We start from the raw sequence: 25,691 nt of genomic DNA, 5'->3' as shown, positions 1-25,691 counted from the left end.
TGTGGGGATGGTTTCGTGAGTTACACACGTGTCACAAGCTCAATTCGTATACTTTAAATAGTGCAGTTATTGTAGGTTAATTATACCTTAATAAAGCTGTTAGAAACTATTGACCTGAAAATTAAGTACCTAATTGAATCATTGATAATTAGCAAAGGGAACAAACTTTTAACAATACTTTCTTAAATGTCAATTTAGTCAACTTAGATCTATTAGAGATTTAAAAAGCATAGCTCTGATAGTTCTGACATAAAACCCAACAGTCAGTTGTAAGAGAATCTGACAAAAATGGGCGCTGTGTGCGTTTACCACAAACACTGTCTCTCAACGCACTGCAGCCTTCCTCTGTCGACTCCGAGTGTCCCGGAGTGACTACAAGTCAAGGTCCCCAGCAGGGGTGACAGTGGCCCCCTTTCACCTGCTTCCCACGCCTCTGAGAGGCGCCCGTTCTTACTTCCACTTTGCAGATGGGGAGACTGAGGCTCAGGGGTTGAACGGTTTAGCCAAGGCCCACGCTTGTACAGGGCATCAGCTCAGGGGTCTGGGTCCAAAGGCGTGCCAACCCACCCCCCTAACTCAGTCCATGCAATCTTCCTTTCTAGGGCTTTCCCCAGTATCGCTGCCATCCTCACGGCTAGCTCGAGCACGCGGAGGAGGTGGCTTTGAGCGCTTGCGGCACCGACTGAACAGCGCTGCCCTCTGCTGGGCTGCGCGTCTCCACCCGGTAAGACGCTCCCACAAGTCTACACTGCTGTCCGCAAGGACGCCGGCCCGCCCCCGCCCCGCCCACTCTCGGGACCCGCCCCTCCGGCGTCCCACCTGGGCCTCGCCCTTCCCCGGAAAGCCCCGCCCACACCGGGATCCGCCCCCCGCCCGCTCTCGAGCCCCCGCCCCAGGCCCCGCCCCACCTCGGGATAGAAAAGGAAGGCGCGCTCGACCTCTCGGCGCTCGCCTGCTCGGGTCTGGCGGCGGCGCGGCTGGAGCGGGTCGGGCGCGTGCGGCGGGGCCTCCGGGCGGCATGGAGGGGCCGGGGGCTGCTGCGCGGGGGGACGTCTCCCTGCACAACTTCAGCGCGAGGCTGTGGGAGCAGCTCGTCCACTTCCACGTCATGCGGCTGACGGACTCGCTTTTCCTGTGGGTGGGGGCCACGCCGCACCTGCGCAACCTCTCCGTGGCCATGTGTACCCGCTACGTGAGTGCGGCCGGAGGGCTGTGGGTGGGTGGAGGGGCCGGGGGGGAGGTAGCGGCGCGGGGTCCGGGAGGGGGCGGAGGGGGCTGGGCATGCGGGGGAGGGATGGGGTCTCGGAGGCCGGGCCGGTGGGGGCCGGACGGTGACTGAGGGCCTCAGGCGCCCGCCCCGTGCCCACCAAGTGCCCGCCGGGGAGACCGCGGATTCGGCGGCCCCCCAGGGCTGTCCCGGGTCGGGGAGGGGAGCTTGGGGCTCCCCGGGACCGGGGTCGAAGAGGGTTGCGCTGCCCACCCGGGGAGAGCTGCGTCCCGCCGCTCGGCTGGTCGTCCTCCATTTCTGGTTGGAGTGTCAGGGCTCCCTCGTGGGACGTCTGCTGTCCGCTCACACTCGCCCTGGGGGGTGGCATCTGTCCCTGTTTTTCTTGCCGGCTCCCTGTTGACCACATTTATTTACACTTCCGGCCCAGATTTCTTTCCCGTCCCTCCCCTCCCCTCCCCTCCCCCGTCTCGCTGGCGAGTGTAACAGGCAGCTGTCCCTCGGCATTCCAGGCTCCGGCCCTGCTCCTCCAGCAGCCAGCCCCTTTCTGTTACAGCAGCTCCGTCCCAACCTTGGGGTCATCTTTGGATCCCCTCTCCCACGCTCCACGCGCCCAGTGTCAGTGAAGCAGCAGGCACTGCTGTCAGCAGAACCTGCAGAATCCAGCCTCTTCTCACCTGCTGCCTGGGCCAAGCTGCATCTCTCGTGGCGGCTGAGGCCCCCTTGGCCACGTTATAGGTTTCTCAGAGCTGCTGTTGCAAAGTGCCACAGGCTGGGTGGCTGAAAACAACGGGCTGATTCCCTCCCAGATCTGGAGGCCAGAGTCTGAATCAAGGTGTCAGCAGGGCTGGTTCCTCCCGGAGGCTGTGGGGGAGAAGTCCCCCCCCCCACCCCGTCTTCTCTGGGGGAGAAGTCGTCCCGTCTCTGGGCTTCCGGTGCTCCTGGCAGCCTCGTCACCCCCAGTCCTGCTGCCAGTGCACAGGCCTTCTCTGTGTGCCTGTCTCTTCCCTTCTGAAGACACCAGTCCTACTAGATGGAGGGTCCTTCTCACCTTAATTTACATCTCAATTACATCTGCAAAGGCCCTATTTCCAAATAAAGTCACCTGCACAGGTGCCAGGGGTTAGGACCTGGACGTACCTTTTGGAGGTCGTGGCTTAGCCCTCTGCGCTGCCTTACGGCCAGTCCCCCCTGGGCTGCCGTCAGTATCGTCATCCCTCTGCTCAGACCTTCCGAGAGTCCAGAGCCCGCACTGACCTGCAGGCCCCGTCAGCTGCTGGGGCGCCCCTGTCCCCCTGTCTGTGCCCCACTCGCCCCTCTGGGCTGCTCCAGCCTTTCACCGGGCAGGCCTGCCTGCTGCCAGGAGAGGCTGCACAGCTAGGGCGACACGGGCCCACTGCAGGGGGAGGCCGGCCTGGGACAGGAAGGGGGGCCATGGGACGCTGGGTGCTCAGGTGATCCAGGAGCGTTGGGCCTTGCAGCTGGGGCAGGACTGCTCTTTGTTTTCCTTGCAGGACCCCATCCCTGTGTCCACTGCCCTCCTTGGGGACATGTCCGACACGACGTCCACCGGCCTCGCCCAGCGCTTAGGTAGGTCCTGTAGCTTAGCTGCCCGAGTGCCTGGGTGGGACCTCGTTGTTCAGCGGAGCCGGGAGGCGAGTCGCTGGAGGAGGAAGACTCTGTCTGGGAGGCGGACCCCCGGTCTCTGTGGGAAGGAAGGCCTTGTACACTGGGCTTCTCAGGAGCTGACCTGGTACCAGCACTGCTCGGGGCTTGTGCTGCCCACGGGCTCCCGTGTCGCCCTGGCTGCCGTCCGGGCCGACCAGTGACAGGTGATCTCCTCCTCCTCGTGGGAGGAGAGGGCGAGTGATGCCCATGGTGCCTAGTGGGTGGCGGCTCCAGGTAGCCTCCAGGGGTTCGGTGGGGCCCCGTGGAGCAGGAGGGACCGCCCTTCGCCGCAGGTGATGTCGCTTAGAGCTCAGAAGGGTGACGGCCTGGCCTAGGGCGGCCCGAAAGGGTGTCAGGCAGGGCCCTGAGGTTGAGGGCTCCAGCCCCCCTGCACCCAAAACACGTGTCCTGTAGGATGCCCAGGTGGTTCAGGTAAAGGTGCCCCCAGCTGGTACCCATGACTGCCGGGTGGTCCCAGGCGCCGGGGACCTCGACCGGCAGGGCCGCCTTGCCTCCCGTCTGGCCTTGGTGTTCACAGTGTCCTGGCCATGTGCGGAGCCCTGGGTCCCGGCTGCAGGGTGGCGATGAGGCCGGGCCCCGATTCGAGGAGCTTATTTTGCAGTTGTGTCGATGGTCCTGTCAGCCTCATCTCCGGGGAGTGGGGACGTGTGTGTCAGTCGCTCCGGGACGCACGCATGCGGACAGCACGGCCACGCGCTGGTGGAGGCACTGCCAGTGTGTCGAGGGCCAGGGCTGGCACAGGTGGCCCACAGGTCGCACGAGACGGGGCAGAGACCTGGCGGCTGCGTCTCGGGGACGTCCACCACACTTGTCCTTTAGCCTGAAGCGAGAGCAGCCTGGCTAGTAAGTTATTTTGGTAACTTTTTATGAGGAAGCAATTTAAAATTTACAGGAAAGCCACAGGAGAGATATAAAGGATTCCTGCCTAGCCTTCGCCCGGACTCCCAGGCGCTATCATTCCTGCTCTGCGTTTGAGCTGCTGGTTTTTTGTGACCCACGGAGAGCAGGTGGAAGACCTGATGCCCCTTTGCTTCACTGCGTATTTGCCAGCGTTTTGGGGTGACGCAACCCCAGCAGGCAGGCCCTGTGTGCCGGGCCTGGTGGAGGAGGGAGGGAGGCTGCTGGTTTGTGGAGCTGGGACCGGTGGGTCCCCCCAGTGTGGACTGAGTCCAGGAGAGGAGGGCGGCGGGAGCTCGTTTGATGAGCCACGAATCACCTGGTTATTCCAGTGAAGGGAGATGGGCTCCCGGTGTCCTTGAGATGAGGCCTGGAAGCAGTTTGTGTGCCAAAACTAGGCTTCTTTTTCTTTTTTGGGGCATTTTGTGCAAACGTTGGCACTCTTTTTAACATTCTCTCACGTGGCTTACGTCGATTTATAATCTGCATAATTTGAAACAACACAGACCAAAAAATACATTCTTTCTAACTTAACCAAAGTCAGACGTTAATGGAGGCTCCCACCCTCCCGTATCGGCAAGCCCGGCAGCCCTCGGCCACCGCCCAGCAGGGACGGGCACACGTGGTGAGATGCCAGCACTCCAGGGGGACAGGCGACGCGTGTGCTGAGGCCACAGAGGCCCGTTCCGCAGGGAGGTCACCAGCAGTTGAAAATGCGTTATTAACCGTCGTTAGTTGTCTGGAGGGGGCCGAGAAGAGACAGGTGCCCCGAGACAGTGTCTTGTGTGGAAGAGGTGAACGGCCTGGGGGCGCCGGGGGCTTTGGTGTGGATGGGGACCCCCTGCCCTGTGTGGCTCTGGGGCGCAGGGTGGGGCTGCCGGGTGGACTGTGCAGGCGGGATGGTTCTTGGCTCGTGGAGGGACTGGAATCAGTGGCCCCCGGGGCCGGGGACTTTCCTGCCGCCTAATGCAGGCAGGCTGAGCAGCTGTGGCTCGACTGCCCCAGCTCTCCCCCGTCCCTACCTCTTTGCCTTTGCCGATGGGACTGACGTAGCCCCTGACTTCGGTGGGGGGAGGAGGGGCTTGCACCCGTCCCCTGTGGGATGGGGCCCAGGGAGGAGCTATTTCACTGGAAGGGGAAGAGGGGACCGGTACCGCCTGGCTCGTCCTCGGGACCTGTTCTGCCTTCAGGTTATGGGTGTGTAACTGCGCGTGCTTTTGGCGGTTGGAGCAGCTCACGTCAGCCATGAACGGTGCCGCAGAAAGGAGCTAAAACACGTCTCTCGCGTCGCGTTGAGCAATCGTGCGTGTGTAGGAACGCCGGCTCCCCTCTGTGGGCAGGGGAGTTGCTGGAGGGGGCGGTTCTGAAGTATAGATAGATTTTTTGGGCCGTGCCCTGCTGCTCGCGGGATCTTAGTTCCCCGACTGGGGATTGAACCCAGGCCCTCGGCGGTGGAGGCGTGGAGTCCTAACCACTGGACCGCCAGGGAAGTCCCAGGACCTTAGTGTTTTAAATACTGGCACATTATCTGTGCTTTCTAGAAAGCAGCACAACCCCCAGCCCCGTATGCAGAGTGGTGGGACTCAGACGGTAGAGTCTGAGAGCAGACTCGGTGGGTCTGGGCGGGCCGAGGGTCTGCATCTCCCACGAGGTCCCGGCGCTGTGGCCACGGGGACCGGGCTTTCAGAACCGCTGTTCGGTGCCTGTAGTCTGGTCTGCAGCAACTGCCCGTGACACCACAGGTGTCAGCTTGTTTCTCTCCCTGGAGGCCCGCCTTCCCCTTCCAGGCCTTTCCCCGCAGTGGGTTGCACGCGTCCGTGTGCTTTCTCTCGTTTCAGCCAGGAAGACCAGCAAACAGGTGTTTGTCAGCTATAACCTTCCAAACACCGACAGCAGCTTCACGTTGCTGGTAGAAAACAGGATCAAGGAGGAAATGGAGGCCTTTCCCGAGAAGTTCTAGCCGAGGCGGCAGCAAGGACGCAGATGCGCGTGCCCGGACAGACGTCTGAATAAACGCGTGGGGTCTCGCCAGCCGTCAGCAGGGTCACGCGTGACGTTTGTTTTTAAAGGGTTGGTCTTCCCGCCGTCACTGGAGTTGGGCCGCAGGGCTGCACCTGCAGGAGGAGGCAGGAGAAGGGCAGGGAAGGTTCCTTGCGGTCCTGGGGGGAGGGGTTCGGGGCTGTTGTGGGACGGAGGGGAGATCAGTCACGACTCCGTCAGGACCATCTTGTCACGACCGGGGCCTGAGGCCCGAGGCCTGTGAGGTCCTTCTGTCGTGTGTCCTCACGTCCCGCCACTTCCCGAGTCTCACTTCTCTGGGTGCTGTTTCCTCACCTGTGAAGTGGGACGGTCTCACCTGGCTGGGTTATTGCTGGAAATGCTTTGCAAACCCCGGTGCCGTGGCCCCTAGGACGGGGGTCACGGTTTTACCCTTTTTGTTGAATGGATCCGAGTGTGTCAGCCCCTCCCTGGGCTTCCTGCTGCCCTGTCTGTCCTTCCGTCCCCTCTTTCCTCCAAGTCGCAGGCCCCTGCTGTGTCCTCTTAATCCTTGGCCTTTTCCTGCCGCTTCAGGTGGAGTCCAGCCTTTCTGGTACGTGCACTCCTTTCCAGAAGCCGGTGTTGCTCAGGTCAGTGGCTCTTAACTTGTCTTCTGGTCGAATTGCTGGCAGAGCTTTTACAGGTTCCCTTCCCCAGACTCAGGCAGCCGGAGGCCCAGGTTTTGTGGGGTTGGAAGGCCCCCCACTTGCTTCTCAGCACAGCCAAGGCCGAGAACTACAGGCGGAGGACTCTCTGATCTTTGGGGTCCACGTGGACCCCTTTTGTCAGGAGAGGCGGATGGTTTCGGGCCCTGTGACACGGTTCACGCGATGGGTGGCAAGCCCTGTGTCGAGCCAGTGCGGGCAGCCAGAGCGGTGACACTTTGGCCAGGATGGAAAGGCCCTTCCGGGGACCAGGTCTGGGGCTCAGGACGCTGACCTGCAAGGCCCCGGCCGGTTGTGGTTTGGAAGCACAGCGGGCACCTTTCTAGGAAAAGCAGGTAACGCAAATCAGGGCTATGGAGAGGAGAGTTTGGTATAAATACTTTATTAAAGAAATATTGCTTTCTTGTTAAAAAATACTACATTAAAGAGAGCTCTGGGTTCTCAGTCTCTCCTGACTGAATCACAGTGTGAGAATCGTTTCCTCTCTAGGAACCTTCAGGCCACGGATTAGATTAGCTGGACATCCACACACAAGAGAAAAGAACTCTGAAATCTCTGTTGCCCCCCATTTCTCGGGGTCTACGAACGGCAGTTTGATGTTTCCTCTGCCTCTGCCCGCCTTTACGATGGGGAATCTGCAGGCAGAGAAGCCCCCCGCGGTCCCCCGGGGGCAGAGCCGAGGCTGGGCTTACACAGGCGCTAAAGTAGGGACACAGCGAGACCTGAATCAACAGAGTTTATTACTCGTAGCCAGTGGTCACGAAATGCCCTTCACTGGATACCATCAGATGAGGTAGGGAAGACATTCCAGAGGAAGTTTGTTAATGGGGCAACGTTTTTATTTCTGTACATTTACATACAAATCTCCCCCCAGGGTACAACAGCTGTGACGTCATGCAGACAGGAACGTGGAAGGACAGGCCAGGACTGGGTGCAGGTTTGTGCTGGGAGCAGGCACCTCCAGGCGTCCCATCTGTACGCAGGCCACATGGTTCTACACGGAAACCTCTGGCCCGGGGCTGCTGGGCCACCAGGGCACCCCCAGCGGCACACAGGCCGCACCACGTCACCACCACCCTGTGGCCCAGGGGCTTGTCCTTTTGCGGCGCCTCAGCCGCCCTCGTGTGGCGCCAGGAAGTGGTATTTGCGGGCAGTACTTCCTCTGGGTGGTTTCTTTCTCCTGCTGTTCTGTGGCCGGACCAGCTTGCCAGCCCCCGTGCCCCTAGTCGCAAGTGGTCACATAGTCTTTCAGAAAACATTTAAAACTTTTACTGTGTGTTTTGGGTGCTAACAGGCAGAGTATCGGGTGAGTTGTTACTGGTTTCCAGACAGGAACAGAAGGCAGGAGGATCACGTTTGTGCCTGACTCGTTGGAAGGGGGTCCCGGCTCCCGGGGGGCTGGGACTGAGGGTGCGGCGTGATGCCAGAGGAGGAGCTGGACCTTCCTGGGCAGCGGGCTGGGTGAGCCGGGCGGCGGACGTGCAGCGGCAGGCGCCTGAGAAGCGTCTCTCCACTAAGCACGGAGGGACCTGGGCCATGGGGTCCACGCGTGAGCATGGGGGTCTCACGGAGCAAGGCAGGACTGGCCCCGGCTGGGCTTGGGGCTGCCTCGCCCGCGTGGTGTGGGGTCTCACGGGCCTCGGCCCACAGGAAGCTTTTCTGCTTTGGCCATGCTCACAGCTGTCCCTCAGGGGACCAGCCTGACCCAGGGCCGCAGGAGGGGGCACGGAGGAGCCAGGAACCTCCTCCTCGCTCACACCTGCCGCGCCATCCCCTCCCTCACGCCGCTGGGCTTTGGTCCCGGGAGCCCCGCCCTCACAGCCAGCTTCTCTTCTAGTCTACGGGCGGGTCCTGACCGCTGCGGTCACAGTGCTGGGCTCCGTGGGACCAGCGTCTACTGTTGTCACTTAAGACGGACCTCGGACTTTGGAACAGGGGTCTGGGGGTGCTGTGCCCGCCTTCCTGGAGGTGCCGGCTGCCCCTTTCGGCTTGAGCACGATCCCTAAAGGTCTACACGGCCAGTGGGAGGGCACACACGGCCTGGGGTCTGGCGAGCGGCCTGGCTGCAAGGTGTCCTGGAGCTGGGGTGATGGGTGCAGACACCTGGCAGGTGTGGCCCAGGGACCCCACCAGCCCTGCGCTGCATGTCCCACCCTGGACCGGGGACCCTGCGGCCGGCGTGCTGAGAGGCTAAGGCGCTTCCCAGGTTTGGCACTCGAGCTGCACAGGTGTGAAGAAAGGCCTTGTAGATTAAGGTGAATGCGACGGACGCTGAAACACAGAACGGATGTGACTCAAGACACGAGGCAGGGCCATGAGGGGCTGGGCTGGTGGCCCTGGGACCAGGCGGTGTAGCTGCTGGCACCACAGAGGCCTGTGAGTCTGCTCACCTCCTCACGGCGTTCTCACGGAGCCAGCGGCTCCTCCCCGTGGCTGCTAGCTTGTAGGGGCACCATGGGGGGATGGCAAGACAGACTGGAGGGGACAGGAGGCGAGTGGGGACGCACTCCACCTCTCTCCTGGGCCTCGGAGTCTGGGCAGCCATGGGCTGGGAGTCCCCTCGCTGCTTCCCACAGACCCAGGGCCATGCCTTCCCTGGAAGAAGAGCCCATGGCAGAGGCACCGTGGGGAGGTGGACCCTTCCAGGAAGAGCCCAGGCTGTCCCGGGACTGCCACAAGGCAGTGCCTGCCTGGCCAGCAAGGGCTGTTTCTCAGCATCTCCTGCGTTTCCTCTGAAACGGCTCCAGACAGGTGCAGAGAGCCTGACCTGGAAAGGCAGGGGGACGAAGTGAGGAACACAGCGAAAACCCTTAGAGTCGGGTGGGGCTCGAGCTTTGGTGAGTTATTGCTTCTCTCAGTTGGTCTTGATGTTCTCGTAGGCTGCTGTCAGCGGAGCTCCCCAGTGAGGGGCCTGCTGCAGGCCCAAGCTCCGTGCCGACGGAAGCAGAGGGCTCTGGGGTCTCCGCCGGCGGCCAGCGGAGCCAAGGCCTCCAAGCTGGTGATTTCTGCGCCGTGTGTGCTCGGGATGTGGCTGACGGGCCGTGTTTGCAAGAGCACCGCTCCCTCCTGGGGGGCTGCCTTAGTTGCCTATTTAGTTATTTTCCTGTCGGGTTTTAGTTCAGGAAGTAGCCGTGTTCATGTCGTGCTGGCAGAAAAGCTGACTGCAAGAGGGGACTTTCCTGCTGGAGCTGAACTGGAGGAGGGGTGATAACAGTAACTTGTCTCCGATGTGATGCGTCTGCCGCTCGGGAGCTGAGCTGGGCAGACCTGCCTCGGAAGACTGTGGCGATACCGCCACTAATCAGGATCTGGTGAATGGTTAAGCTTTTCCCCCAAAGAGCTTCCAGCATCAAGTATAAAAGGATGATCTCGCGGGAAAGACTAAGCTGGTTTTAATGATACTGTGAGCTGCTTTCCCCCAGCACGTGGAGCAGAAGCTCTTACCTTACAGAGAAAACCTTACACAGACTCTAGCGAAACCCTAACCATTTACATTTCCGTCTGAATAAAGCACAGCTGTGGGAGTGCTCCAGTGACTGGTTGGTCTCTGCGCACGGCCTCGGGGACAGCTGGCTCGGAGGGCACAGCCGACCTCCCGGGGAGCCCGGGCTGTGCGGTCCTTACAGCGTGTCCTCGGCTACCGCGTCCCTCTTCCCGAGGAGGTGGCTGCATTCGAGATCCGTGAAAGGAAGGGAATAAAGTGCTCCTTTTAAAAATGACCAAAATAAATACAAACGTTTCATGGCAGAAAGGAAAGTCTTTGAAGGGTCGTTTGCAAAGTCCTCTTCCTCACACGGGGGCTCCTCGGGGGTCCCCACGCGGCCTCAGCAGCGTGGGCCCGCCCGTGGCCACGGCCAGCCCGGTCCGCCCCCAGGGCCCTGCTACATGGGCCGCCCGCCGTTGGCCGTGGCGCGGTCCGGCAGCCCGTCGCCCGCGGCGGCCGCGTCGTGCAGGCCCGAGTAGTCCTTGAGCTCGGCGTTGGTCAGCAGCAGGGGCCGCTCCCCGCGCCTGGGCGGCAGCAGGGGCTGGCGCGTGTAGTGCTCGCCGTCGGGGATGCTCTCGGGCAGGCTCTGGTCCCGGCTCTCGGGCAGCAGCAGGAGGCAGATGATACAGAGGAGCGTGCAGCAGGCGAAGATGACGTGGTGCAGGAAGTAGCCCTTCTGGTTGTGTAGCTCGATGATGGGCGCCGTCAGCATGCCGAAGCCCGCGCTGGCCAGCACCAGCCCCAGGCCGCCGCACCTGCGGGGAACGCACGGGTAGGCGGCGGGTCGGGCCCACAGGCACGGGGCCCCGGCCCCGGCGCACGGCCAGCTCCCCCCAGCCCCCTTCAACTCCTGCATCCGCTGCCCCCGCTGCCCCCGCTATTCAGTGAACATTTTCCTCGCCAGCCCAAAACTTCTTACTTCGTTCATTTGAAAGGTGACTGTAATAAAAGGGGACAACCGGCCTCACTTGCCGTGAATAACATAACATTTTGTTTCTCAACGCTGTATCAATTTACGCTGTTTTTCCGAGGCTCGCTCTTCATTTAGAAGCGGGGAGGGTGGCTGGGGGTTAAAGAAGGCATTAAGGACACGTTGAGGTGGAGCGGAAAGACCCCCCCAGATCGCCTCTTCCCGTGGGCACGCTGGACTCACAGTTGCACGCGGAGCAGCCATTGACAAAAAGGACCAGAGCCTGCCAGAAAAGATCTACGACTGAAGACACGGGAGGAGCCACAATGAGACAGGTAGGAGGAGCAGACGTGTGAGATGATCTAGGCTCGTGACCCCCACCGGGTGGGCGACCCACACGCTGGAGAGCAAGCACGTCGCGGAGGTTCTCCCACAGGAGACAGTTCTGAGCGGCACGTCGGGCTCCGTAGCCCGCGGGTCCTATACCAGGAAAATGGGCCCCCAGGACGTGTAGCTTTGAAGGCCGGGGATGGGGGGCTTTCAGGGGTCCCAGAGGACTGGGGGAAACAGAGACTCCAGTGTTACAGGGAGTACACAAAATCCCACGTGCACTGGGACCAAGGGCAGAGCAGTAACTTGAAAGATAGGAGCCTGGGCCAGACGTACCTGCTGGACTTGGAGAGTCTCTCGGACAGGCAAGGGGGCAACTGCAGCTCACCCTGGGGACATAGATGCTGGTGGCAGACATATTTGGGAGCTTTCTACCACGGTGACGCTGGTGCCAGCGACCACCGTCTTGGCTCATGAGCTCCGAGACCCGGTCCCACCCAACCGCTTGTAGGTGCCAGTGCTGGGACAACCAGCAGGGTGGGAACACAGCCCCACCCCTCGGCGGACAGGCTGCTTAGAGACTTCCTGAGCACACAGCCGGCCACCTCTGGACGTGGCCCTGCCCACCAGAGGGCCAAGATTCCGCTCCACCCACCAGCTGACAGGTGCCGGCCTCTGCTGCTAGGAAGCCTGCACGAGCCTCTAGACCAGTCTCGCCACCACGGGGCAGAAACCAGAAGCAAGAAACCCACGATCCTGCAGCTTGCAGACCTCGGCCGCTCCCAGCTGGCCAGTGCAGCTTCTGGACACCTCGGACCCCATACCCAACTGTGCTAGGAACTGGCCCCAGCCACCAGTGATCTTACACCAGCTCTCTGGCACTCACCCCAGGACCTGGCTTCACCCACCAGTAGGGGGTCACCAGCTCCAGAGTCACCTGGACCCTGATGTCACCCATCAGTGACCCGGCACTAGCCCCAGGGTCCCTGGGGATTCTGCAGTCAGCCACCTCCTGACCAGGCCCCAGCAACCAGTGGCCTCCACACAAGGCAGAGCTTGGCAGTCAACCAGACCGGGTGCCAACTAAGCCCACCAAGCCCACCAGACCACCCACATAGCCCTCCAAAACAGAAGGAACCACGCAGCCCTCACAGGGGGCACCCCTAGAGCATACAGCTCCGGTGATGAGGGGGGGTGTGCTGCTGGGATGCATAATGTCTCCTACAGAGGAGGCCACTTCTGAGGTCGAGAAACATAACCTACCATGTACGTAATATACAAACAGCAACTCAGACAAGACGAGGTGGCTCAGAAACATGCTGCAGACGAAGGAACAAAATAAACCCCCAGGAGAACAACTAAGTGAAGTGGAGACAGGCCGTCTACCCAGGAAAGAGTCCAGAATAATGAAGAACTCGGGAGGAGAACGGATGCACAGAGCAAGGAGGTAAAAGCTTTTAACAAAGAGTCAGAAAATATAAAGAACAACCACACAGAGATGAAGACTACAGTAACTGAAATGAAGGCGTCAGCAGCAGACTAAGTGATACAGAGGAACGGATCAGTGAGCTGAAGACACAGCAGTGGGAGTCACTGCCGCTGAACAGAAGAAAGAATGAAGAGAAGCGAGGCCAGGGTAAGAGACTCTGGGACAACACCAAGCACACTTAATGCTTGCATTACACGGGTCCCAGAAGGGAGAGCAAGGGGCACGGAACACATTTGAAGACGTAACCACTGAAGACTTATTTAACCTGGGAAAGGAAACAGACATCAAGGTCCAGGAGGCACAGAGGTCCCAAACAGGATCAACCCAAAGAGGACCACTCCAAGACTCACTGCAATTGAAATACCAGAAAATAAAAATAGAATATTAAAGGCAGCAAGAGAAAAGCAACAAATAACATACAAGGGAACTCCCGTAAGGCTATCAGCTGCTTTTTAGTGGAAACTGCAGGCCAGAAGGGAATGGCATGATCTGTTTTAATGATCAAGGGACAAAACCTACAACCAAGAATACTCCACTCAGCAAGGCTCTCGTTCCGGTTTGATGGAGATCAAAGCTTTACAGACAAGCAAAACTTAAGAGTTCAGCACCACCAAACCAGCTTTACAGCAAACGTTAAAGGGACTTCTCTAAAAGAAAAATAAATAGCTACGACTAGAAACAAGAAAACTATGAAATGAAAAAACTAAGTGGTAAGGGCCAACATACAGTAAAGGTAGGAAGTCATCCACAAACAAAGCTAGTGGGGGGGTTAAAAGACAGAAATGGTAAAATCGTCTATATCCACAATAAGCAGTTAAGGGACGGACAGAACAGTTAGATGGAAAATACGATGTCAAAACAGTCATCGCGAGGGGAGAAGAGGACAAGGCAGGCTTTCTTTGTTTTGTTTTTGTTTCTTAAAAATTTACTTTTGGCCGCATTGGGTCTTCGTTGCTGCACGGGCTTTCTCTAGTTGCAGTGAGCCGGGGCTATTCTTCGTTGCGGTGCACAGGCTCATTGTGGTGGCTTCTCTTGCTGCGGAGCACGGGCTCTAGGCTTGTGGGCTCAGCAGTTGTGGTGCGAGGGCTTAGTTGCTCCGCGGCACGTGGGATCTTCCTGGACCAGGGCTCAAACCCGTGTCCCCTGCATTGGCAGACGGATTCCCAACCACTGTGCCACCAGGGAAGTCCCGAATGCAGAGTTTTAAAATTAAGAGATCAGCACCTTGAAACAGTCACGTTTCACAGACTGCTGCATAAAAACCTCATGGCAACCGCAAGTCAAAAATCTGTAATAGATACACCCATGAAAAAGGAATCCAAACGTAAAACTAAAGATAGTCGTCAAATCACAAGAGAAGAAAACAAAAGAAGACCTCCAAAATCAAATTCAAAACAATGAACAAAATGGCAGTCGGAACATACATATCGATAATTACCTTGAGTGTAAATGGACTTAGTGCTCCAACCAAAAGACACAGGCTCACTAAATGAATACAAAAACAAGACCCGTATATATACTGTCTACAAGAGACCCACTTCAGACCTAGGGACAGACACAGACTGAAAGGGAATGGAAAAAGATATTCCATGCAAATGGAAATCAAAAGAAAGCTGGAGTAGCAATACTCATATCAGACAAAATAGACTTTAAAATAAAGATGGTTACAAGAAACAAAGAAAAACACCACATTATGGATAAAATGATCAATCCAAAAAGAAGATATAACCATTGTAAATATACATGTACCCAACACAGAAGCACCTCAAATATATAAGGCAGATGTTAACAGACACAGAGGGAGAAACTGACAGTAACACAATAATAGGGGACTTCAACAGCCCACTCACATCAATGGACAGATCATCCAGTAAGAAAACACCCTGAATGACACACGAGACCAGATGCACTTAACTGATATATATATATATATATATATATAAAGAGAGCATTCCATTTGAAAGCAGCAGAGTACACATTCTTTCCAAGTGCATATGGAACATTGTCCAGGACAGATCACATGCTAGGCCATAAAACAAGCCTCAGGAAATTTAATAAGACTGAAATCATATCCGGCAGCTTTTCTGACCACAAAACTATGATACTAGAAGTCAACTACAAGAAAAGAACTGCAGAAAACACAAGCACATGGAGGCTAAACAATATGCAAGTAAACAACCAGTGGATCACTGAAGAAATTAAAGAGGAAACAAAAAAATACCTAGACACAAATGAAAAAGAAAACAGAACAATTCAAAACCTATGGGACACAGCAAAAGCAGTTCTAAGAGGTAAGTTCACAGGGATACAAGCTTACCTTGGGAAATAAGAAAAATTTCAAATGAACAACCTAACCGTACTCCTAGAGGAACTAGAGAAAGAACAAACAAAACCCAGAGTTAGTAGAAGGAATGAAATCTTAAAAATCAGAGCAAAAATAAATGAAATAGAGACTAAAAAAACAATAGAAAAGATCAACGAAACTAAAAGCCGGTTCTTTGAAAGGCTAAACAAAATTGATAAACCTTTAGCCAGACTCATCAAGAAAAGAAGGGAGAGGGCCCAAATCAATGAAATATAAATGATAAAAGAAGTTTCAGCGGACACCACAGACATACAAAGGACCGTAAGAGACTGCTGTGAACAACTATATAATAATAGTCGACCCAGAAGAAACGGGCAAAGCCTTAGGTACAACCTCCCAAGACTGAACCAGGAAGAAATAGAAAATACGAACAGATCAGTTACCAGTGATGAAACTGAATCGGTAATTTAAAAACTCCCAAAACACAAAAAAAGTGCAGGACTAGATGGCTTCACAGGTGAATTCTACCAAACATTTAGAGAAGAGCTAACCCCTATCCTCCTCAAACTATTCCAAAAAAACTGCAGAGGAAGGAACACTTCCGAATTCTTTCTATGAGGCCACCATCACCCTGATACCAAAACCAGACAAAAACATCACAAAGTTATAGGCTGCTGATTAATAACATAGATGCAAAAATCCTCAGCAAAACATTAGCAAACCAAATCCAACAATATATTAAAAGGATCATACACCACGATTAAGTGCGACTTATCCCAGGGATGCAAGGGTTTTTCAATATCTGCAAGTCAGTGTGATACACCACATTGACAGATTGAAGAATAAAAATCATATGATTATCTCCGTAGATGCAGAAAAAACTTTTGACGAAACTCAACACCGATTTATGATAAGAACTCTCCAGGAAAGTGGGCATAGAGGGAATAAGAACTCTCCAGGAAAGTGGGCATAGAGGGAACATACCTCAACATAGTAAAGGCCATATATGACAAACCCACAGCTAGCATCATACTCAACAATGGAAAGCTGAAAGCACTTCCTGTAAGATCAGGAACGAGACAAAGATACCCAGTCTTGCAACTTTTATTCAATATAGTCTTGGAAATCCTAGCCGCAGCACTCAGAGAAGAAAAAGAAATAAAAAGAATCCAAATTGGAAAGGAAGAAGTAAAACCGTCACTGTTTGTGGATGACATGATACTATAAATACGTACAGAAAATCCTAAAGATGTCACCAGAAAACTACGGAGCTCATCAATGAATTTGGTAAAGTTGCAAGATATAAAATTAATATACAGAAATCTGTTGCATTTCTATACACTAACAATATGCAAATAGCCTTACGTATTTTTTTCCACAAAAGCAATTTTCTGTTGGTTTTCTATCAAGGAGACCTTGAAATTAGTAAGGTTAGGAACAACTGTGGCAGAATCTGGTATTCCATTTTTGGATCTGTGTTTCTTTTAGAAATCTCAGTTTAGAGAATGGGATCGTTACGTGCTTGGTTCTAAGGTGCTAAAACTTCCATCTTTCTCCCCGCAAGTGCTGACTCTGTACGTTTTCTGCTTTTCTCCAGGTTGTCACGAGAGGGCAGCACACGCTCATGTTTAAACAGGAGAGTGGCAGCCGCCTCGATTTAGATAAAGGAGAACCTGGAGCAAGGTTGCCTTCTAGTGCTTTCGGAGCTCAAAGGCTTTTACTGGTTGTCTTTATTTTACTAGTAATAATATCTAAGTTACTTTGAGGATAGAAAGATAGGTACACAGGCAGACTTCTTAGAAGCAGCAAGCTTGACAAAACTTCTGGAATCTTCAGAAAAAAATAAAAATAAAGGAAAAAAAGAAAACCAAAAACAACAACAAAGAATCTTCAAATCATTCTTTTAACCATGTTAATACCAGCGTCTAGAACACAGAAAACAAACCTCCTTTTCTCCACTTCCTTCTCTGTGTTACTCGTCTTGACCACCTTCCTGTGAAGTCAGGGACGGAGAGACATTTCCACCGATCTTTACAGAAATGTCACTGCCAAGAACATTCAGGTAGGAATAATGAACACCACCAGTTGTCACTTACCGTGGCCAGACCCTCTGTGTACAGTCTGTCCCCCACCAGTCCCCCCATGAGAAGGCCGCCATGACTAGTCCTGTTTTGGGGCAGAGATGAGCCCAGCTGAAGGACGTGCCCAAGGCCACGGAGGAACACAGGTTCCCTGCCTGCTAAAGGCCCGAGTCGGGGGCTCGGGGCGGGGGGGGGGATGCGACCCGTGTGCTTTGGCTGTCCCCTGTCCTGTCTGTCCCCCTCCTGCTGTTTAACGGTGAGGATTACCCATCACCCCCTCGGCCTGCCGTCACTCATTGAGCATGTGTTATAAACATTTATATATATGTGATGCAAATTTTAAAACAAGCTAAACGACCCCACGTGTCACGTGACACACAGGCCATCTCTCTTCCTGGTGCCCGTTCCTGAGGCATGTCTGGAGCAGTGACATCAGGTGGGGTCCATTGCGGGTGGGCACAGGGAGGAGCCAGAAGGAAGGTCTCCGGAAGGAAGACGCTTGGAGGAAGGGGTGGGCACCTGAGGGGCGGGAAGAGCTCAGCCGGAGGAGGGGGTGGGCAGCCTGGGAGCGGGTGAGGAGGTGTCAGGCGGTGAAGTGGCTCCTCTGCTCAGGCAAAGGAAACAAAAAGAAACAAACGGGACCTCATTTAATGGGACCTCATTTAAGTTTGCAAAGATTTTACACAGTAAAGGAAACCGCGGACAAAATGAAAAGACAACCTGCTGCATGGCAGACCCTATTTGCACATGATACGATCAATAAGGGGTCGGCATCCAAAATATGTAACAGCTCATACAACTCAACATCAAAAACAAAAGCCCGACGGAAACAATGGCACTAGAACCGAATAGGCGTTTTTCCAAAGAAGAAGTGCAGGTGGGCAACAGGCACATGAAAAGATGTTCAACATCGCCAGTCATCAGGAAATGCAAATCAGAACCACAGTGAGGCATCACCTCACACCTGTCAGAATGGCCATCACCAAAAAGAACACAGGTAACACGCTGACGAGGGGACACGGAGAAAAGAGAACCCTCGCGCACTGCTGCTGGGAATGTGAAATGGTGCGGCCGCTATGGAGACCAGTATGGAGGTTTCTCAGAAAACTAAAAATAGAACTACCATATGATCCAGTAATTCCACTTTTGGGTATATATCCAAAAAAACCTGAAAATACTAATTCAAAAAGATACATGCACCTCTGTGTTCGTAGCAGTATTACAATAGCCAAGACACGGAAGCAACCTAAAGGTCCGCTGACAAGATGCGGTATACATATGCAGTGGAATATTAGCCATCAAAAAGAATGGAACTTTGCCATTTGCAACATGGATGGGCTTGGAGGGCATTATGCTAAGAGAAACAAGTCAGGGAAAGACAAATACTGTATGACATCACTTACGTTTGGAATCTAAAAAATACAACAAACTAGGGAAGATAACAAAAAGGAAACAGACTCACAAACTAGTTAGTGGTTACCAGTGGGGAGCGGGAAGCAGGGAGGGGCGACATGGGGGTAGGGGGTGAGAGGTACGAACTATTAGGTATGAAACAAGCCACAAGGATGTACTGTACAACACGGGGACTACAGCCAGTATTTTATAATTTACCTTTAAATTGCTATATATTAACCTTCAAAAATTGTGAGTCACTATGTTGTACACCTGAAACATAATATTGTAAATCAACTATATCTCAATAAAAAAGCAAGAAATACCCCTCAGCCGGGGCCCGGTGCTCCGGGAGCCTGATGAGGTGTCGGGACGTGAGGGATGCGTCCCTGCCACCAGCGCCTGCCCCACCCCCCGCCCCGCTTTGCGAGGGCACACGGAGACAGCGAGGCCTCAGGGACCCTCCTGCAGCTTCCAGGTGACACTGGGCCTGCCACACCAAAGCCACCAGCTGCGCCTACACCGCCGAGGCCCAAGGGGAGGATGCTGAGAAGCACCTCTGTAGCTGCCGGCCACGGGGAGGGCGCCGTCAGCGTCTGGGTGGGCGCGCCAGACAGCTGTCACGCGTGGACAGCCAGCGTCCCCCAGGCTCCGTGCAAAGGAGTTCTTACCCTGCTCTTCGCTCCTTGTTAGCCAACCCTAACCTTCGCTACTGTTCTCGTTCAGAGGGGGCGTTTTTAACACCGTGTTGTAGAAAAGGCTAGTTTTGCACTAGGCAACGTGAAGCTCGCAGACCTGAGTGGCCCTCCCAGCTCCTCCTGGCTCACCCGTGAGAAGTCGGGGGAGGCAGGAAGTCCATTTCCTCCCAGCGACTCCGTGGGACTGTCCCTCGGTGGGCACGCAAGGAAGGGCCGGGACGAGGGTTGTCCAGCAGGGAGAGTGACTCACCGGGAACACCAGAGAGCCTTCCGTCCCCACCAGGAGACCCCCCCGGACCTCACCTCCTTCCTCTGCAACTATAGACGCATCACCTAGGGTCAAGTGGACATGTTTTCTAGTTTGTCATCCTGGCAAGCTGACCCCGAGAACATTTTCTATCCCCAAAATAATCTTTGCAGGTTTGCCTCAGAGAGGAAAAGGATACTGCGTTTCCTTCAGTTTAGCTTGTTTAGCTCTTTTCAGCAAAATCTAATGATGATTAACGAGGTCTGCCGACTGCTGAAGGGGAGGGTGGTCACCCCCAGAGAAAGATCCAAGCCTGACCTCGACTTCCGGTCTCCTGAAAGAGTCCTCCTTGCTGGGCTCTTTGGTAAAGGAAGGACATTAACCGGGTAAAGAAAGACACCGAGGGGCTGCTCTCCGCCTCGGGCGCTTTGCCACGTCCCGCAGGGAATAAGCTCCAGGCTCACTTCCCGTGTCAGGTTAAGCAGAGGGTTGGCCCAGGGTGAGTTACTTGCATTGCTTGCTTTTCCTTAAATGCACACTCCCTGCCATTTTATTCCCTGGGCATGGGACAGCCTTCAGGCTTGGCGTGTGTGAGTAAGAATCCAGGAGGACGAATCAGAGCGAGGCCAGTGAAGATGCCGCGTCAGCGTGACGCCTGCAGACGTGGGCCTCCTCCCAGAGCCCGGCACCAGGGGCCAGATGGTCAGTCCCGGGCGTCCTGCCTGAATGGGACTGGCCCCTGCTTGTCGCCCACGTGGGAAAGGGGGGATGGAAGGGTGCCATCATGCTGGCTTCCGGGCGGTATCCCACAGCCGATTAACTGCCACACTCCCAATTACACTTTAGCAAGCAGAGCGTGCACGCTGGGCAAGCTGATGACGTTCCCACGCCAAGTCGGGAGCTTGACCGGAAGTCACAACAGTTGCTACCGGGAAGACAGCGTGACGGCAGGGAGGTGATGCCCTACAAAAGGAAACCCTTCCGTGTCGCTGTAACCTCGACAGCACCAGAGGGTGTGCCCGCCCGTGTACCGCTGCCCGGGACGGTGCCGGACGGAGCAGACCCCCCCTCCCCTCACCAGGAAAGCAAAGGCCGCTGAGTGCACGTCACCCTGCCTTTCAGGAAACAGACCCATCACGGACTCCTGGGGGCCGGGTTGCACACTCGGCCTCTGCCGGACACACGGCGGCTTCTTAACAAATACTTGTTAAACAATTCAGTGATGTAACTTGTTGGGCTTTCTCTCCGAGGCCCTTCTTTGGGCTGGAGACACTGGCCTCTCAGGCCAGTAGAAAACCAACGCCCTTTCTATCTACTTTGTGAAACAGACAGCGTTTGGGCTGGAGCAGAGCACAGGCATGAATTCTGTGGCCTCCCCACTCCACTCCTGTTCCAGGCCCTGCCACGCTGCTTGCGCCCCCAACGTTCCCCGTCCCTCCACCTGCCTGGACGGGACCCAGGGTCCAGCCCTCACCTCACTCTGGGTTCCCTGGGGGTCAGGGCGGAACAGCGGTCCGGGAGCTGACGCCCAGCATGGGCCGCAGCTCGTCCGGAGGCCGGAGCAGAGCTGGTGGCTCATTCACCGGGAGCCCTGCCAGACGCGAAGCCCGGCCCCCCGTGTCCTCAGAAGAAACGCGCCTCTGCACGGGCAGCCCGCCACGCACCTTATTACTGTGGGAGTGATCTCTGCACAGAAGAACACGCTGAGGCTCCCCACCGCATGGGAGGCGAACATGCCCACGATGGAGAAGGTGATGGAGAACTTGTCTTTGACGCTGTCACTCATTCCTGGGGGAGAACCAGGGGGGTGGTGAGGGGGGCGGAGGGAGGCCTGGGGCCGAAGAAGAGTCTTCCCTCCTCCCCTCTGCCCGGTGTGAGATGCAGACCCGGGAGATGCAGCATGTCCCGGGGTGGGAGGTCAGAGCCCTTCTGGCAGGAGCCTCTGTCGGGTCCCCCGGGAGTCCCTGCGGGTCTAAAATGTGGGACTCAGGCTGACTCTGCCGGATGCCGTAGCCTAGAGCGGCCGGCAGGGAGGGAGGCTGGTGGTCTCCCCGACGCTATGGCAGCGCCCTCCCGTCCAGCCTTCCGGCTCAGCTCCAGAGAAAGGTCTCTGGTTCCAGAGAGCCTGGCCATCCTGGCCTCAGGCCTGACCCGTCCAATACAAGGGACAGGGCAGCCCAGGCTTGACTGAGGGGAACGAGAACTCAACCCCAAGAGGAGAACTTATGGGCCTGGAGGGAGCGGGCTGGACCAACTGGAGCATCTTGCCAGTGGCACCGGGTCTGACCTCACACCCAGGCGGCGCTAGGCGGGCACAGCAAGATGCTGGGGCCCCACATCTGGGGCGCAGCCCAGTTCCCCACAAGGCCGCGCTGGGAGCCCTGGCGGCACGGGCTCGGTCAGGCCAGGCACGAGCGCACAGCAGCGTCGCGTGCGGGCAGAGGCTATGCCGTCCCAGAGGCCGAGAGTAGCAGGCTCGTGTCGCTCACAGGCGGGGACGGCTGCTTCCCCTGGCAGCGTGGTCAGCCGGGCCCCCAGGGCCCCCAGGGCCGTGTGGCCCAGCCCAGGCCTGTCCCCAAGGCCCTGCGTCACAGTGGAGGCTGCTGGGCTGTGCTGGCCACGTGCCAGGGGCAGGGGCGAGGGCAGCATGCAAGCCGGGCACAAAGCGGGCGGGGGGCGGGCGGCCTGACTTTCTAGAGGCGCGAGGGGCAGAGAGGATAAGTGGGTGAGTGTAGTGTCCAACCTACGGCCAACTTCAGCTGCAACTCTTGGGGTGAAAGGGGGAGGGGAGAGAGAGGAAAGGGAAACCACAGGTCTGTGAGTCTTTGTGAAAACGCCCTGCAGGCGCAGTAAAATAGACGACACGGTGCCGCACGTGCGTTCGGCTGGCTCACCTGAGTCCGGATGCTGGCTGTACTTCCCGATCACTGGACCGCAGGAACGGCGGCACACGAGGAGGAGGGCGGGCAGGGAGGGGAGAAAGAGAGCAGGTCGGACGGAAGTCACCACCGCGTGCACGCGACTGGTTTCTAAGCACACCCCGTCCGGGACCAGCAGGGGTGGCCTTGCGGCCAGCCCAGCTGACGCCACCAGGGCCAGAGAGCAGGAGGGACGTGGCGCAGACGTTGGGGCGTGTCCAGGGCATCAGGGCTGGCATTTGACCAAATGGAGCTCCTTCTGTTCGGAAGGGAGGGCTGGGCCCCTCTGGCCTCGTGACCTGGGGAGGACGCCAGCTCCTGAGAGCAGGGGCCCGCGCGCAGCACCCACCCTCAAGCCAAAGCGGGGAATCTCGCCATGTCCAAAGTCACTCAAGTCACTGCTGGTCTGTGCTCGGGGCACCAAGTGCTGCGGGCAGACCCGGCAGACAGCATCGCCGTGCCCTCCCAGCCTGGTCCCCACGGTGCCTGGTCTCCTGGGCATCCCTGCTCAGGGACTAAGAAGGGTGGCTGGGAGCCCCGGGGCTGCCGTGCCCCTGCACGTCCGCCCAACCGGCGGGAGCTGCAGAAGACTCCCCAAAGGGCAGCTTGGGCGGCCCCACCGGGGGACAGACCCCATGTCGTCACAGCTGAAAATGAGACCAGTCTCCCGGCAAGATGCGGACCGCACGTGAACTTGCCCAAGTCAGAAAGCTGCTGAGTCTGACACTGGCTATTCTAGAATCCAGTTTGCACAAGGCTGAGAGAGTCCTCGGTTTTCTTTCTCCTCCTCCTGTTCTGGATTCTCCCTCCCCACCTGGACATCACGCAGACCTGAAACACTACTGCAGGCTTCTGACTTGCCCAGCAGCGCTGACCGAGCTCTGACAGCTCAGGGGCGAGGGCAGCCATCAGAGCCACGTGGTCCCCGTGGTGCCTGAGTCCACTGGGGGGGATGGTGCTGGGCGAGAAGGCTCGGCTGCCCGGCTCACTCCCAGGCTGTCAGATACCCTGCGGCTCGTCCCCGTGGCGGGCGAGGGCTTTTGTTCACCAGGAGCTGCACTGAGCGTGCCTCGTAGAGTTGGGTGGGCGACACGGACTGGCTAGCTTTTCTTTAAATTACTTTTAACGTTTACTGAGAAACTCTCCGGCCCCGAGAGCAGCTGATGAACTTGGAAACAGCACCGAAAAGCAGTGTCCCAGTGCAAGGGTGTCAAAATGTATCTATCTCGCCCTTGATTTCACATGAGGAAAAAGTCCTTCATTCCTTCTCACGTGATGGATCACAGCGGGAGAGCGTGGCCCCCAGTGGGGTCACCACGCCCACCAGCACTGTGAGGGCCTGGCTACCAGGGAGCCCCGGGGCAGCGGGAAGCCCTGGGGTCGCATGGGAGGAGGGGGCACCCCACGCACGTGTTCCAGTGTGAGCTCGTCCTTCCCAAAGCAGCCCCCTGCAGCTGTGGATTCTGGAGGACGCCTCGGGCTGCCCACCCACCCAGGGCTCTGGAGTGCACGCCAGGCCCTGCCCACCGCCCGCCCGGGGCCTGGGCCCACTCACGGTTGAGCAGCCCGAGCTGCAGGAGCGAGGCCAGGGCCGTGAGGATCACGAAGAGCAGCAGGCCTCCCCGGCGCCCCAGGAGCCGCACCACCGGGCACACGGCCAGGCAGGACGCCAGGGCGATGCCGGCCGCCGTGTAGTAGTCGGCGTAGAAGTTCTCGAGCAGTGGCACCTTCACCTCGTGGCCCACCATGCTGCGTGCGAAGCAGTGGTGGATCCCGAAGCCGGTCAGCCTGCGGGGACACAGTGCCTGAGGCCACCACCTCCCAGCGGGTGCGGGACACCCTGCGTCGCGTCCAGGGGCAGAGCAGCCACTCGGAAGGTGGCGGGGAATGCACGTCAGAGAGGACGTCAGGGAGGGGATGTGCGTGGTCACCGCCCTGCCGTGGCCTTACGGAGGGTGCGGGCATAAAAGCAGGGAGACCCTCGGCTCAAACGCTGTCTCTCATGAAATCCAGGCGTGAGGCAGGCGCCCCCAGGGTCCCTGCGTTTGAGCCCGCATCGTGGGCACCGAGGGGGCCCATCAGAGCCACCTTCCAGGCGGGCCGACAGGCAGCACAGCGGGTGAGCACAGCCGCTAGGACGCACCGCCCGTCTACACCTCTGCCTCTCCCGGGGTTCTGGAAACTCGGGGACCCGCCCCGAGAACTGGCTCCCCCGCCACCCCTCGCTGCTACTCGCGGCTCATGTGTCCTGGAGGGGCAGGAAGGGTCAGGCCGGTGAGGACATCTGGTCTTGGAGGCCGTTCAACGCTTAATTTACTGTCCCCCGCCCTGGGTTCAGCCCCCTCCTGCCCCACAGGGTCACAAAAACCCGCAGGGAAACGTGTGTCCCAGCCGCTCAGGCGGATGTCCACGCTGGGAACAGGAATAAAGACGTGTTGTGTTCCCTGGGAGCACGGGGCAGCGGGGCTCTGAGGCCCCGGTGGACGTGCCCCGTGGGAGCAGGGCTGCGAGCGCCTGCCTCTGTCCCTGAGCTGAAACGCCCTTGTCTCCCAGCCTCCCACCTCCGTGCTTTCAGCAGACCTTGAGGACGCATCAAGGTCAACTACAGACCCGGTCCTGCAGGTGGGAGCCGCCCTCCTCCAAACCCATGCGTTTCCCCTTGGGGACAGGCAGACCCGGCTCCCCTGGGCCACGTTGGACGGCCTAACAGGTGTGAGTTCGGCGGGGCTCCTGGTCTCAGGGCGGGTCTCCCACCTTGTTGTTCTGGTGGAAGGACGTCCTCCGACCACAGCAAAGCCAGAGAGACTGGCTCGCCCTCCCCCAAAACAAGAATCATTAAGGTGGAAACTCCCCATCTTGTCTATGTCACCATTTGTGTTTTTTCCAAAATAAAAGTTGGAGAAGTGACCCCACTGTAAACGGTCCCACTGGCCCAGCCAGCGTCTGCCTGAGACTGGGCGGCGGGTGGCCGGGCTGGAGCTGACTCTGTGCAGAGACGGGCCTGAGGGCTCGGCCCCGACCAGGCGCGCGGCGCGGCTGCCCCTTCCCCTGCCTGGGCCTCGGCTGCAGGACGAGGAGTCCGTTAGATCTGGGCTCTTCCACTGCTTTGGTGCTGGGATGTTTTGTATCCTCCCCCAAATTATTTAACCTGGAACCCCAATCCTGAGAGCTGATTAAATGGAGCTGCTTGGACAGGAGCAGCTAGCTGTGGGATGTGGGGCCAGAGGCCCGCCCCTGGGCCTTGCTCTCTACCGACGACGGCCGTCCTGAGACTGTGCACCGAAGGGTGCAAGCTCCCCTCCCCCAGTGACCTCTAACCCCCTA

General features: G+C 57.3%; 2 protein-coding genes across 2 annotated transcripts in view; one reads left to right on the top strand and one right to left on the bottom strand.

Moving 5' to 3' along the window:
* Positions 1-1,018: 1,018 nt before the first annotated feature.
* Positions 1,019-5,771, top strand: PSMG4 (proteasome assembly chaperone 4). Its single transcript, XM_065886310.1, has 3 exons — positions 1,019-1,192; positions 2,740-2,815; positions 5,650-5,771. The coding sequence occupies exons 1-3, from the start codon at positions 1,019-1,021 to the stop codon at positions 5,769-5,771; spliced, it is 372 nt and encodes a 123-aa protein (XP_065742382.1).
* A 4,623-nt stretch (positions 5,772-10,394) lies between these two features.
* The window catches only part of SLC22A23 (solute carrier family 22 member 23), a 138,981-nt gene continuing 123,684 nt past the window's right edge, over positions 10,395-25,691 (bottom strand). Inside the window, exons 7-10 of the mRNA XM_065885664.1 lie at positions 23,923-24,155; positions 22,344-22,376; positions 21,114-21,237; positions 10,395-10,752 (exon numbers count right to left, since the gene is read on the bottom strand). Of these exons, the coding sequence (XP_065741736.1) occupies positions 10,395-10,752; positions 21,114-21,237; positions 22,344-22,376; positions 23,923-24,155 (748 nt within the window). The remainder of the gene's footprint in view (positions 10,753-21,113; positions 21,238-22,343; positions 22,377-23,922; positions 24,156-25,691) is intronic.

The sequence above is a fragment of the Phocoena phocoena genome, chromosome 10 (genome assembly GCF_963924675.1).
Source record: "Phocoena phocoena chromosome 10, mPhoPho1.1, whole genome shotgun sequence".
Lineage (NCBI taxonomy): Eukaryota > Metazoa > Chordata > Mammalia > Artiodactyla > Phocoenidae > Phocoena > Phocoena phocoena.
Note: the sequence above shows the minus strand (reverse complement) of the source record. Positions and strands in the feature narration are given on the sequence as shown.